Raw genomic sequence first — 15544 nt, forward strand, 5'->3', positions numbered from 1 at the left:
ATTCGCCATCTGAACATTCTATAAAAAGAGAAGAATTCTTGTGGGTTTTCCTATCAAGAGGAGAGGTTTTGGCCCTGGCTAGCAGCCTACATTTTGTGTCCTCTTGTCTCATTGATCTTTATTGTTTGGTAGTTGTTTGATGATAAAGAACACAATAATAATCAAGTGAAAGAAGAAGCTAATAACAAGTACATCAAGTTAAGTAAGAGAAATCACCTTATCTAGTTGCCCCTAGATTTCTCAACATGGTACTAGAGCTAAGGTGACAAGACAAGAAGAGGTAGCTTGAATATCATTAATTGAAGAAGCATACATAAAGGTCGAGCACAAGGAGGAACATCAAAGAGGACTACCCATCTTATCACAAGGATCATACCATCTAGAAGCAACAACACTTTGAAGAAGAAGAAAACCTCAAAGACCCCACCTCATTCAAAAAAGGACTCTACACTTGAAGCATTCTTGGGAAGCTCACACATTCTACAAATCATCATCCAAAAGAGCACCTCATCATCAAAAGAACCAAGGCCATCTCCCTCACATTGAAGAAAGAATCTCATATCTAAAGAAGGGCATCTCCATTAAAGAAGAAACATTATCTTTTGAAGGAAGAAATCATCATCAAGAAGGCATCAAGTTGAAGATATCATCATCAAGGAGCATCTTCACTTGACAAGTAAGTATCTTTATATTTATGTCTGAATCTACTATCAACATGACTTCATTCTGCAAGGAAAGCAACAAACTAGTTGGGTCATCAAATTTCCTTGCATGGAAGAAGAGGATAGATTTGATCCTCATAGAGAATGAAGTTATTGAATATGTTAAGGGTTCAATCTCCAAACCATCTCAAGAGAAATCTCAAGCACTATCAAAGTACATGAAAGGGGAAGTAAGGGCTCAAAGAATCCTCATAGAATCAATCAAGGATTCACTCATCCCTTATGTAGCAAAGATGGAGACATCGAAATAAATCTATGAAAAGTTGGTAGAATTGTTTTCCGTAAGCACTGTAGGAGAAGTTATATCATTGAGAACCGAACTATACAAGATGAAGGTATCAAAGGAATAAGGGGTAGCCTCATACCTTATGAGGGTATCTCAAATAAGAGATCAACTACAAGAGCTAGGGGAAATAATGTCTGATAAAGAAATGACCACCATTGTGCTCAATGCACTACCTGATGAATGGGGCAACTTTGTATCAAGTATTTATGGAAAGAAGGAAGCCACTCCATTTAGTGAACTTTGGTCATTATGCAAAATTGAAGAAACTAGGTTAAAGGCAAAGAGCGATGTTGGATCAAATGAACAAGTTCAAGCATATGTTGCCATGGCTAGGAGGAAAGGAAAGTTTGGAAAGTTTGATCCTCGAAAAAAGAAGAAGCTTGACATGTCAAAGATACAATGTAATGAATATAAGCATTTCAAAAGAAATTGTCCTAAACTCAAGAAGGACAACAAGAAAAGAAAAGAAAGAAATGAAGCCCATGTCATCGAAGAAATAGAAGAACCTGAAAAGAAGAAGTCAAAGAAGGAGGAAGTAAAAGACCTCTACTATGACTGAGGTAACATCATACATTTAAGTTCTTTTCAGTTTGTAAAAGATGGTAGTCATGATGGAAAGCATCACAAGTATGCATTATAGCAGAAATAGAGATGACATCATCATAGAAGCATGATATAACCAAAGTAGAAGTTCATATAGTTGAAATTGTCATCATGATGAAGAGAATGTAGCTCATGGCATTTTCATTGGAAGCATATAAGGATAACCAAAGTAGTAATATATATGGCTTGACAAAGTCATCTGGCAAGATAGAAGATAAAGAGATCATCATACATCACCATCATCAGAAAGGAGCATTTGCAGAATAAGGATCATCAAGATCCTTCATTGGAATCCTAGTTAGAAGGGTTCATCATTCCTTGAAAAAGAAAATATCACACAGATAGTATACATCCCACATACAGTGGGATCTACAGTTTGGAAGGATGATGGTATGACAGCAGCAAGATAGAAGATAAAGAGATTATCATACATCACCATCATTAGAAAGGAGCATTTGCAGAATAAGGATCATCAAGATCCTTCATTGGAATCCTAGTTAGAAGGGTTCATCATTCCTTGAAAAAGCAAGTGTCACACGAATAGTATACATTCCACATAGTGTGGGATCTACAGTTTGGAAGGATGATGGTATGATGACAAAGATGTGCAGCATGTCAAGTTGGTTGAAGTACTTTCATCTTCAATCAAGGAAAGGGAGTTGTTGAAGGAAGTCTAGATGACCAAAAGAAGGAAGAGGTATGTATATATTCGTGTCACCATATGGTTACAGATAGAATGGATAGAATGCTCTATCTCATGAGCATGAAGAAGAAACTCTTCCATTAGAATGATACATGAAGGCATAGATACAATGTGCCTTGAACTCTTCTATATGATAACATGATGGGATCAACATTATATGAGCTCATGGAAAATATGAGGTACCTGACAACTATGGTTCCTATGATGAAGGAACTATTAATAGAAGATCCTGAGGAAGAAATATGTGAAGAAGGTGAAAAAAGAGTTCATAAAAGATGTATCTATAGTCACGTAAGATAAGTGATCAACATTTGAAATCAAGGATTAGCTATGACATCTCCATGGAGAAGGTATGAAAACCCTGATATGTATACTAGAAAAAGGAGAACCTTGATAATGAAGGCCTTGGAGATGGATTCATACATGTGCAGGATGTTGATGTTACAAGAAGTTGATGTCATGACGAAAGGCCATCATAAAAAGGTAACTTTGATTTAATGTTCATTTTGATTTTTGAAAGCATCTGGTTGGGTTGTAACAAGGCTACCGAAAGAGAGTTGTAGAAGTTTATCTACAACTAAGATTGGATGGAAGATCCGAAAATTATGAAGACTTGGAAAAGGTAGTTGTATGAAGAATAGCCAGATGTGGACTAGAAGGTCACTTCCTGATGAAGAGAAGGATGACATGACTGTTAGTAACTTAGTTCAACACTATGTTTTCTTGAAGGGAAGAAGAAGATGGTTGATGCCCTACGAAGAAGTAATGAAGAAGAAGGCTCCATGATGAAGAAGTTGAAGTTCATGACATGATGCAAAAAGTGGAGCCCTACAAGCAACTAATAGTACCATGATCTCCACCATAGAGCAGATAGTTGTTGTTGGAAACAAGTCCCTAGTTGAAAGGGAGCTTGGGCAAGTCCCTGGTTAATAGGGAGCTTCTGTATATTCCTTGTATAGGAATTATTAGATCTTCCTTGGTTAAGAGGGAATGACAGATATGATTCTCTACTTCATGTTTCATGCACTAGACCAGGACTAACAGTTGTAAGTCTTAATGAAGGTCATAAGGGAGAGATGGACACATCATTCTTGTCTTCATGTTATGAAGAAAGAATGGAGGATTGGGTAAGCATCTGGTTTCCGATACCCTTTGAGGATGCAGTAAGGCATCTAATAGGTAAGAGTAGTCAAAGAAGAAATTCCTTGAGCATGTGTTAATCCAAGACAAGAATGGTCCTAGAAGGACATACCTTGTGAACATCTCGATGGGGTATGTGCCTTGAGAGACAATGATAATGGTGTCTATAAATCATTGGTCTCCCTAGCATTGTGCTCTGATCTTGTGGAGAGATAGAGATATTAGTCAAGGCCTTGTTATGTGACAATGTTGGTTGATATGATGAGATGCACTGGTATAAGCTAATAAGATAGCTTATGTGATGGCTTAACAATCCGACTCTTCTTATGAGAATTCTACAGTATGAGAATGTCGAACTACCTTGTATGAATTATGAATACCTCCCTAGTTAAGAGGAAATGTTGGAAAGTGTAACTAGGTTTGGTCTTCATAATGTCTATTGTAATCATGATTTTATGTATTTGATGAAACGAGAAAAAGAACTTTTATAATTATTATTTTGAAGCATGGGTTTCATGCTCAAGGTCATTTTATTCATAGGTCAAGCACCCATTGAGTGCTTCTAGGGCTTTGTCATAAAGTCGAGGAGTCAATTGAGTAATTGCAATATGTAAAGCCCTCTTTGAGCATCTTGTATTATGTAAAAGAAATTTATTTGAATCATAAAAAAACCCTCCAAGAAAAGTCAACCTAGCTGCAACAAGTCAGCCTCATGGAGGCAATTTGTACCCCTAGGAAGCCTATATATAAGAGGCATTCACACTCATTTGAAGAACACATCCAAGACATACAAAGAAGCAAGAGAAGAAGTTCGATCCTAAAAAGAAGAAGTTCTAAGGCAAGCAAATTTCAAGAGTAGAAGTTTTTCGGTCTCTCTCTCTCTCTCTCATGTGCAACAAAATTCTGAAGTTGCTGGAAAAGTTGTTGGGATCGAAGTTGCTGGAGAAGTTGTTGGGATCGAAGTTGCTAAAGAAGTTGTCGGGGTCAAAGTTGTTAGAGAAGTTGTTGGAAGGTCGAAGTTTGTTGTTTTAAGCTATGTAAGGAAAGCTCATCAAGAAGTTTGACTTGGTCTTGGAGGGGTCTTTGTCATGTGTCAGAGTTCTTGGAATTCATCATTTGAACATTCTATAAGAAGAGAATAATTCTGGTGGGTTTTCCTCTCAAGAGGAGAGGTTTTTGCCCCGGATAGTAGCCTACATTTTGTGTCCTCTTAACTCATTGATATTTATTGTTTGGTAATTCTTTGATTATAAAGAACACAATAATAATCAAGTAAAAAAATAAGCTAATAAAAAGTACATCAAGTTAAGTAAAAGAACATCACAAACAGTTATCAAACTAAGAGAAATCACCTTATCTAGCTGCCCTTAGATTTCTCAACACCTTACACATTTCTCACATGGCCCTTACCAACCAATAATGTTGCATGATTGAAATTGTATCATTAGCTGGGTACTTTCCTATTATTGTGTTTTTCTAGTAGATGGTATTGGTAATGAAAGTGAGTATGGAAGATATTGATAAAGGGCAAAAATGAAATATTTTTAAAAAAATATAATAAACAATTTTTAAGCAATGATCTGGTCCTGATGATGAACCATACTTGTTGGTTTGAAACGCGTCGGCCAAAAATTTCTCTTATGTGATTTCTACCGAAAGGCTTTGCTTAATTCATTATGGATCACAGAAGCTTGAATACAGAAACAATTTTTAATTAAAATTATATAAAAATAAATTATAATTATATAATATTTATTTATAAAAAGTTATATATATATAACTTTTTACCTGGTTGATCCTGCCAGTAGTCATATGCTTGTCTCAAAGATTAAGCCATGCATGTCTAAGTATGAACTAATTCAGACTGTGAATAGGGGGGTCATATTTCCATCCGTCCCTGTTATTGGAAACTTCCAAACATTTCCACGTTTTGCGCAACTTAGGTTGAAAGTAGATGAATGACTAGTTTTCTAATCTGTCTTCTATTCTCTCTTAAAACTATCTATAATTCATGTCATCAAGTCTTTCACTAAAACCAACCATAATCCACATTAACATCGATTGAGTTTAGACAACAGGGGCTACTTTAGTACACTGCACATGTTGTTGGCAGTCAATCAGCCTACATAAGAATTTGAGAAGATCTATATCGGATGAACCTAGGAAGAACTGCACACCTTTTCTATTTTTTCTTCGATTCAATAGCAGTAATGTTGAACTCCTCTACTTATCATTCAAAGAAGACAATATGATTGTGTAAATATTACTTAGTTTACTATTTCTAAAGAGGAGGTTGTGATGTAATAATGTTTCCACGTGTATACTTTTGGTATGTCCATTTCCATTCTAATTCCCTTCGTAAAGAATCAAAATATATTAGTTCTACTAACAGCTGCAATGAAATGATTCTTGCAAAAATTAATCGTGTCAGTTCAGAGAATATAAACCAAGGATATTATTTTGACTGTTTGAAGAAAAGATTTCAATCTTCACAATTGAATGCTAGTAACAAATTATGACAAAATATACATGCAAGAGTCTAAAAGCATTTCAAACTCTCCATCTGGCATGCATTGTAGCTTAATTCTATTACATGTTTTGTTTTGACAATCCTCTCTCTAGCTAATATAATCTCTCAGTTTGATTTCAATTGTGTGTTCATAATGAAAAGAACAAGAAATTTTATTAGACTGAAAAAATACCTTGCATTCGCACACATTAAAATTTGGTCCAAGGATGTTATATGCCTGACTGTAATCACTCTTTCCATAGTGATACAAGGCTTCTGCAAGCTGATAAAAGAACAATAATGGTTAAAACTTAGCCTATCTCAAGAAAGATAAACTTAAGGACCACACAATTTGTGGGTGACCACATTAACAGGAAAAATAAAGCATCTGCATTATGTCCAAAAATATGTACATGGAAAAAACTGACAGAAGAGAAGAAAGATTGGTTTTTTTGAAGATTCATATATTACGTTACCTGAATAACATATGCCAATTTGGTATTTGCAAAGGTTGATATATTCAGTTTTAAGTTTTAACTAGCTGAAATTTATTGGTCAATATACATTGTCCTGTCTCTGAATCCATATACGATACTCAACCATGTTAGCTAAGAAACCTAAATATTGATTTTGGATTACTTTCTAGACATAAACCTATCCCATATTGGTGCTCAACTTTTACAAGTAGGAAAAACTTGATAGCAGTTGGGAAATTAGTTTCTCTATAGACAGACTGTATGAAATTCAAAAATACTCCATATGATAACCATTCTAAAAATGTCTCAGCTACTGCTAGCTTATTTCTTTGAGAAAATACGAGGAAGGAAATCACTGGAGTCTCATAATGCCTGAATAGGAGCAACACCAGGGTTCCCACCGCACATATAGGCAGTCCCACTTGAGTAACCCAATTGTCTTCAATAAAATCAATCAGCATCTGGATTTTATCAGTTTGAAGTTTCGAGAGATTTGTTCTAACTTCTCATGTAATCTAATTATGGCCTTGTACCTATGATCCGATAATCTTCCACCTCTGCTACAAATTTGAGCACTGCCTTGTGCCAAAGATTTTTAATGTGAAGGCAAATTCATCTATAAAATGTAGAATGCTCTAGTTGAGAATAAAGGTTTACTACAGAAAAGAAATACAAACGACAACCAAATTCATAAAGAAGCAGGGTAACCGTCTCAAACACAATTTTCTAAAAGAAATCTCAAACGCCAAACAATGAAAAGAAAGTCCCTCCTACAAAGTTTCCACAAATAAACTCTTCTACAAAGTTTCCAAGAATAAACTAGTAAGCAAAAGGCCCTCATAATGTAGCAAAAATGGAATCGTACAAAAAACTAATAGAAATGGTAGGATTTATGTTAAAATTGGACAACTAGGTCCAAACTCCATGTTCTGATGCTCAGATTAAGAGGCTAATATTTTTGTTGGATTCCTCTTTCTGAGAGGTGTAAAATCCATATAAAAATAGTCTTAATCCGATGAGCAGAACTTATATTTTGAATTTATTATTCTTAATAAATTATATGTGCAAGGTCAGCCAGTTTTGTAATGTAGGCTCACATGCCCAACAGATGTGTCACACACCCTCATTGATGGATATATATTCAGGAAAAGTTGGAGAGAATTTGAACACAACTCAACTCACATCTTCCTCTCTCATCCTCAAAGTACGAGCTACCAGGAGGGTTGTTGTGACACATGCTGGGCTGGCTGACCAAAGGAGACTTTGCTGGTTGAAGCATCCTGTTGACCGCCGAAACGAACACATTCATTTTTCTTGTTTCTGATTTGTCTTCTGTAAGATCTGCTTATATGTTCTATCTGCATTTTGCTTATCTACTTGTATGATTGCTGTGAGAAAAGTGAAATTGCTCTTAGCATAGAACATCTACAAAACTTTACATGGTATCAGAGCTGAGGTGAAGACAAACTCTATCTATAGCAATCATCATCGAAGAACAGGTATTCTTGAGGTGATCTCCTCTCCACGTCTGGGTTTTTGGAAGGAGAGAACCAACAGATACGCTGGCCCAAGGGTGATGCCCTAACCGCAGGAAGCCGCAGTCATATAAGGAAAAACCGCAGTAAGGTTAAAGGTTAACGTGTGTTCATATAAGGGACAACCGCAGTAAGGCTAACGTAGCTGCAGTCAAGCCGCAGTCATGTCTTACAAGGAGGTCTGGACGCAGTGCAAAAGGAGACCTGTAGCTGTCAAGAGGAGTACTAATACGCAGTTGAAGAAATAATGAAGCCGCATATAAGTAAACACAGGACATAAAGAACAATTATGATACGCTGTTCATATATCCAATATTGTTTATGTTGTATACGCAATATGGAACCACTTTATACGCTGGGAATGGTTATACATATATACGCTGGAATAATGAAGCCGCAGTCCATACATATATACGCTGGAATAATGAAGCCGCAGTCTATATATATATACGCACAGTTAATGAAGCTGCAGTCTATATATATATACGCACAGTTAATGAAGCCGCAATCTTTGGAATGAAGACGCAGTCCATACATATATACGCACAGTTAATGAAGCCGCAGTGAAAACCTATGTGCAGTCACGGAGACAGTCATATGAACTCCGATACTTCTGATATTTTGAAGAACAGTTACATGATAAATGTCAGAACTCTGTCCACTATAATAATCATACTATTAAGGGAATGAAGCAGTAGTGGAGCCGCAGTCTAGAACGCAGAAATCACACATGCTAGATCTCGCATGGAGAAGCTGGATCTGACTGCACCTCGGTTAGGGTATGAGGTGCATTCATGACCAGAACTCGAAGGTATGATGAGGACGCAGAATTGATCCATGAACTGGGCTAAATATTCTCTCGGCATACCTATGAATTAAAGGCACAAAACTCGGATGGATAAGGAAATGAAGATCTCGGATAAGGACACTGCAATGAGGTCTGAGCTATATAGATTCTCAACAGAAACCTAATCCTTATAATGAAAGTCTCTGCATTACATGAATAGATTGATATGACAATCTCAGCATAAAGATATCTCCGCTCTTTCAGAGATATTCCTGTATCAGTCTCGGCATATAATCTCGTTGAAGAGAATTTCAATAATGACTGTGTCTACTGCAATCTGAGCAGTGACAATCAAATCAAGAGCTGCAGTCTCGGTATACTCCAAGGGAGCAGTGATGGATCTACTCTCTCGGATCAACGAAGGTCATTTTGAATATTATCTCTATTTCATATATATTACTGTCTCAGCATAACCAGATTAATGAAGTATGTTTCGGTGATGACATTGATTCTTGGCATCCCTGAAAAAGGAGATATACCATATCAATAGTCTCCATTGTATTCGGATCTAGTGATCTCGACATGAATATGATCTCAGAAGCAGTCACAATGACAAGGATCACAAGAAGTAATAACATGATTATTACAATTTAAGTATAATGAAAGAAGCAGTACAGCGAAGTGTTGTCGTGGTCTTTATGGTGCAGAGATCCTAAGGGCAACCATAGCGTAACAATGATACACTAAAAGATATTGCAACAACAATGAAGTTCTTGGTGATGCAATGATGTTAGAGGAGCAGCAAGATGGTGATCTCAGCAGTGCTCAAGAAAGAGACTCATAATCCGCAGCTTCAGAAGGCCTGAATCCGCAGTCTGTTGACCCTATACGCATTCACAGTATAAGGAGGTCTGGAAGGACAGTGTTTCGGTTGCTATAAATAAAAGAAGCATGGTGGCAGCACATTGATAAGGGTTGTTCCTTAGGACTGTTTCAAGGTTGATAAGTCACTGTCATCAGATCAGCATATGTTATTAGTTGCTGACTGTTTGAGGATCATAGGCCTATCTTGCTGATGGGCTAGGCCGCAGGCCATAGCGAGCAGCATAGGTTGTTCTATCAGTCTTGGACTGCGTGGCCTACTGCAGACTTGAAGGCCTTCATTATTGATGAGAAGGATAACTGCTGAAGCAGTGTTAGTTAGTACAGCAAGAAGATCACAGTGTTCTGGAAATTATATTGAGTCAAGGTTTGACTATGTTCGACACAGTTTGATGAGCTTCCTATTGATGCCACCTGGATGGACATCAAATGAGTTCAAAGACTTTTGCAGAGAAGCTGGCATTAAGAGGGAGACTACCACTGCATATACTCCTGAGCAGAATGGTGTTGCTGAACGCAAAAATAGGACTATTGTGGAAGCTGCCCGTGCCATGCTATGTGACCAGGGTCTTCCAAAGTTTCTGTGGGGAGAAGCTGCAAATACTGCTGTGTACATTCAAAACCGATGCCCTCATTCCGCTTTGGACTCCAAAACTCCCGAAGAGTTTTTTTCTGGTAAGAAACCTGATGTCTCACATTTTAGAATTTTTGGATGTCTTGTCTATTTTCATGTGCCGAAAGAAAAGAGAAGTAAGCTGGATGCTACTGGGAAGAAAGGAATGTTTGTGGGCTACAGTGAGACTTCTAAGGCATATAGAGTCTATGTACCTGGTCAAAGGGAAGTAGAGATAAGCCATGATGTCACTTTTGACGAAGATGCTTCCCTGAAGAAAGTAGTAGATCTTCCTAGATCTGAAGAAAACCACGAAGAAAGACCTGGAAATCTGGAAGAACCCCAGGATGAGACTATGCCTGATGTTGAAGGGCCAATGGACCCTATTGATCCTTCCCCTTCTCTAGGAAAGAGGCCATCATGGCTCAGGGACACCCTCGAAGATGCTGAGGGTCATGCTGCCCCAAGGGGAACATTCCGAGAAAGCAAGAAGCCGTGTAGATACCAAGGGTATCTAGCTGCCATGAGTACTATTATACAATCTGAACCTGGATCTTTTGAGGAAGCCATCAAGCATCAAGTCTGGAAGGATGCTATGAGGCTATTATGAAGAATGATGTCTGGGATGTGGTCCCGAGACCGAAGGACAAATCTGTTGTCACCGCTAAAAGGCTCTACAAGATTAAACATGGATCTGATAAGAGTGCTGAAGAGTTTAAGGCAAGATTTGTTGCCCGTGGCTTCTCTCAAAAGGAAGGAATTGACTATGACAATATATTTGCACCTGTGGCTCGATATACCACCATCCGATCCATCATAGCCCTTGCTGCTACGCAAGGATGGAGTCTTCATCAGATGGATGTCAAGACCGCTTTTCTGCATGGTGCAATAAAGGAAGAGGTGTATGTAGAACAACCTCTGGGATTTGAAGTTCAAGATCAAGACACTTATGTCTGCAGGTTGAAGAAAGCCCTCTATGGGTTAAAGCAAGCACCCAGAGCTTGGTATGAGAGGATGGATAGTTACTTGATGAAGCTGGGCTTCACTCGAAGCAATGCTGATCCAAACCTTTACTTTAAGGTTGAGGAAGGAAAGCCTCTCATTCTAGTGCTGTATGTGGACGACCTCTTCCTGACAGGTGATGACCCTCTCATTCATCAATGTAAGAGGGAGCTTGCTGCTGAGTTCGAGATGAAAGACCTAGGACTGATGCACTATTTCCTAGGCCTGGAGGTCTGGCAGAGACCTGGAGAGATTCTCCTTTCTCAAGGAAAGTATATTGTGAAGCTTTTGGAAAGATTTGGGATGGTGGACTGTAAGTCCATGTCGACACCAATGGAACTCAACTTTAAGAAGTTGAGTGGCAGCGCTGCAGGGCCTATCTTGGCCAATCCTACTGAGTATCGTCAACTCATAGGAGCTTTGATGTTCTTAGTGAACACCCGTCCGGACATATGTTTTGCAGTGAATACTTTGAGTCAACAGATGGTTGAGCCTCATCATTTTTCACTGGGTTGGTGCCAAGAATCTTTTGAGATATCTTCGGGGCACGATAAACCATGGGCTGAGATACACTGCCGGGAGTGTGATACTCCGGGGATATACTGATGCCGATTGGGCTGGCAGTGTGGTGGATCGTAAGAGCACATCTGGATGCTGTTTCAATCTTGGTTCTGCTTCGATCTCATGGATGAGCAGGAAGCAGAAGTCGGTGGCTTTGAGCACCGCGGAGGCCGAATACATTGCTGCTAGTATGGCCTGTTGTGAAGTAGTTTGGTTGAGGAAGCTCTTTAGTGAGCTGTTCCAACATGTGCTAGATACCACTGTAATACTCTGTGATAATCAGAGTGGGATTCGTATGACTGAGAATCCTGTGTTCCACGACCGATCCAAGCATATTGATATCAGGTACCACTTTATCCGGGATATGGTACAGCGAGGCGCCGTAAGGCTCAATCATATAGGAACTGATGAGCAGGTCGCGGATACTCTCACTAAGCCCCTGGGGAAGGTCAAGTTCCTAACCTTCCGTGAGAGTCTTGGTGTCGTGGAAAGACCCTATGATATGGGTCCTGTTGGACGATGAGCTCTGGGAGCTCTGGGGGGCTTTGGGGATAGCTTCTCGGAGCTATAAGCACTCATAATGCTTCTGCCCCACCCTTGTGATTATTGAGCTGGTTCGCCACTCATTTAATCTGTGCCCCGTATGCATCCTACCCATTGAGTTCAGGGCTCATGGGAAGTACCTCTCATTTGGCCAATGAGGTGTGGAAAAGCTAGAGACTATTAGCAAAGACTGATGGACGCATCAGAGATTGCCGTACTCTCTATCTAGGATGGCATGGTCCAACCACTTGATCTGGGATCAAGATTTGTGAGGTCTGGGACCTCTGGACTGATTATGTCAGTCGGGGAATGATGTCTTTGTGACTGACCCACTTCTGTTCTGAAATAAAGAAGCCAGCAAAGCAAGTTTCGGCGGGATGACTCACGATGTTAATTGCACTAATAGATGGAGTTCTCCCTAGTTGAGAGGGAGTGTTAAAATTGGACAACTAGGTCCAAACTCCATGTTCTGATGCTCAGATTAAGAGGCTAATATTTTTGTTGGATTCCTCTTTCTGAGAGGTGTAAAATCCATATAAAAATAGTCTTAATCCGATGAGCAAAACTTATATTTTGAATTTATTATTCTTAATAAATTATATGTGCAAGGTCAGACAGTTTTGTAATGTAGGCTCACATGCCCAACAGATGTGTCACACACCCTCATTGATGGATATATATTCAGGAAAAGTTGGAGAGAATTTGAACACAACTCAACTCACATCTTCCTCTCTCATCCTCAAAGTACGAGCTACCAGGAGGGTTGTTGTGACACATGCTGGGCTGGCTGACCAAAGGAGACTTTGCTGGTTGAAGCATCCTGTTGACCGCCGAAACGAACACATTCATTTTTCTTGTTTCTGATTTGTCTTCTGTAAGATCTGCTTATATGTTCTATCTGCATTTTGCTTATCTACTTGTATGATTGCTGTGAGAAAAGTGAAATTGCTCTTAGCATAGAACATCTACAAAACTTTACAATTTATTATCTAATCACTATATCACCTGGGATTAAAATCAAATTAGAATGCAGTAGGAAAATAGATGAAGGATAAGCCATAAATTTTCAAAATAATTTGTACATTTTCAGTGGTTGTTCTTGATAAAGAAGTCTTTTAGAATATGTTAATGTGTACAAAATATACATGGAAATCAATGTTAGGTAAAGAGGAAAAGAGTTTAGATTAACGCACTCAGATTTATTCCTATGTCTATGCCACCAAAGGTAGAGGAAATAAGTGCACGTACCAGTAGTACTCTTTGCATACTTTGTCTCTTCTTTCCTCTCATTTCATTAACCCTGCAAGACAATTCTATTGTCACAATAGAATCTAATGTAAGACAAAACCCACAAAGAACCTCTGATAGAACCTTAGCGCACCTGCATTTCATGTCCTCAAGCAACTGATCTGCTTGAGAAAACTTATTAGTAAATGTAAGTGCCCATACTGCCAAAAGATCTAGGAGCCATTCTTGGTGCCATAATGACTGGAAAAATTACCAACTTCTAATCAAAAAGGTGTTAAGAAATATACACAATTGGTTGAACATGGAGTGAGAAGAAACATGTCCCATAATGCAATAAATTAAAATGTCAAGAAGATGAAAACCTGTGTGAAAAATGGTCAATATTAATACATTTTATGTGAGAGTTAAAATATCATATCTAGCATTTAATACAAACTTGTAAAGAATGAAAGTCGCAATTTACCAAAAAGTAAACTAGCTCTACCCCAACTTATCCTTGAGTAACGGATTGTGCATAGCTCAGATTTTCATTACAGTAATTAAAAATTTAGAACAAAGCTAGAAGTAATCATAAAATACACCATCCTAAATATGTGCAAGAATTTCAAATTCAGACAAAAACTACAGCTGATCTAGAAAATGACCCACTGGCTAAGAATAAGCATATTTCTGTCCACAAGACCATCACTGACATACACAGCCAAAACCAAAAATCTTAACATTTTTATGTGTCCATGAGACTTTAGTTTGTCTAATCAATGATATACATTAAACACTTGATCATGTATAATTGGAACTTGACATTGTAAGTCCTGCAGATTAGCACAAGTTTAGTATTGTACTTATGAAAAGAGAAGATAAGGTGTGGAATGTTAGTAGTTGCGTGCAAGACAAAACTACGCTCATAGTTTCCTGCAAGGGATTCCCTTCTAATTTTTGCCATTGGGCATTGTATCAGCAAAATTATGTATGCAGATCATTTGCTTGAAACTTCAAATTTCAGATAATGTACACATAAAACAGAGAGAAAGAGAGATGATAATAATCAGTGTTGAAAAAATCTACAAATTCTTCTAATATTTCCAATTTTTCCTGAGTTTTTCAGGGTGCCAATGTTTCCAATATTTTCTGAGCTTTCAATCCAAGTTTATGTGTGCTGATATTTTCCAATGATTTCCAATATCTTCCTCTATATTTCAGATAAGTTTATTTCTGGAGCGTTGGCAATATATTCCCTTTGCAAGACTGATAATAATATTAACTTTATTATTTGGAAGGTTCATCCACCCTTGTAGGGTTACATATGTTTTTAGACTTCAATATTGTATTCAATTGCAACTTCATAAAACTAACCTTTCAACTTCCAAACTTGACACCTTATATGCCTACCTAAAAAGCCACTGCTTATTACATGTATTAATTTACATAAGTCCTATAAAAAGGTGACCATCATAATCTATTAGTAATTACCCACCTTAATTCATACAATAGCTTGTTTATGTTATTATTTCCACAAACCCCAAAAATCAGATTTATCCCCCTCCCCGCCCCCTAAGAAGAAGAAGAAACAAAAAACTTGAACTACCTGCTACCAACTCAAACTATTAGTTGCTTCTAGTCTCCTTTATTATTAAATGTGTTTTATATTTTAATATATTGCATAGACACAAACTTTTGAGAGCAATTACTTCTCCAGATTTCATGTTTTTCATGATCTACTAGTATCACTCTGGCAGTTGGGTGTTCATAAACGTATGTTGTGGAAATGTATTCTGATCATATTCACTTTAGAAGTTGCATTCATGGTTGTTAGCCATGTTTTACATTGTCCAGTGACTGGAGCTTCTTCCCTGGTCATCTCAATTTCAGCACTGTGATTTGATGCCAGCCTTGATCACAATTCATTGCAAGCTGCATTTTGGGTCTGAGTCAGC

At 38.0% G+C, this 15544-nt stretch overlaps 1 protein-coding gene across 2 annotated transcripts in view; it reads right to left on the reverse strand.

Moving 5' to 3' along the window:
* Positions 1-15544, reverse strand: part of LOC149142372 (uncharacterized) — a 260366-nt gene that overhangs the window by 165243 nt on the left and 79579 nt on the right. For both annotated transcript variants that reach the window (XM_089449395.1, XM_089449393.1), the window contains 3 exons: positions 13744-13850; positions 13611-13662; positions 6157-6246 (listed from right to left, as the gene is read on the reverse strand). In XM_089449395.1, coding sequence (XP_089305521.1) covers positions 6157-6246; positions 13611-13662; positions 13744-13850 — 249 coding nt within the window. The remainder of the gene's footprint in view (positions 1-6156; positions 6247-13610; positions 13663-13743; positions 13851-15544) is intronic.

This window comes from Pinus tabuliformis, chromosome X (assembly GCF_031772625.1).
Source record: "Pinus tabuliformis cultivar Carrire ecotype Pingquan chromosome X, CPIR1, whole genome shotgun sequence".
NCBI lineage: Eukaryota > Viridiplantae > Streptophyta > Pinopsida > Pinales > Pinaceae > Pinus > Pinus tabuliformis.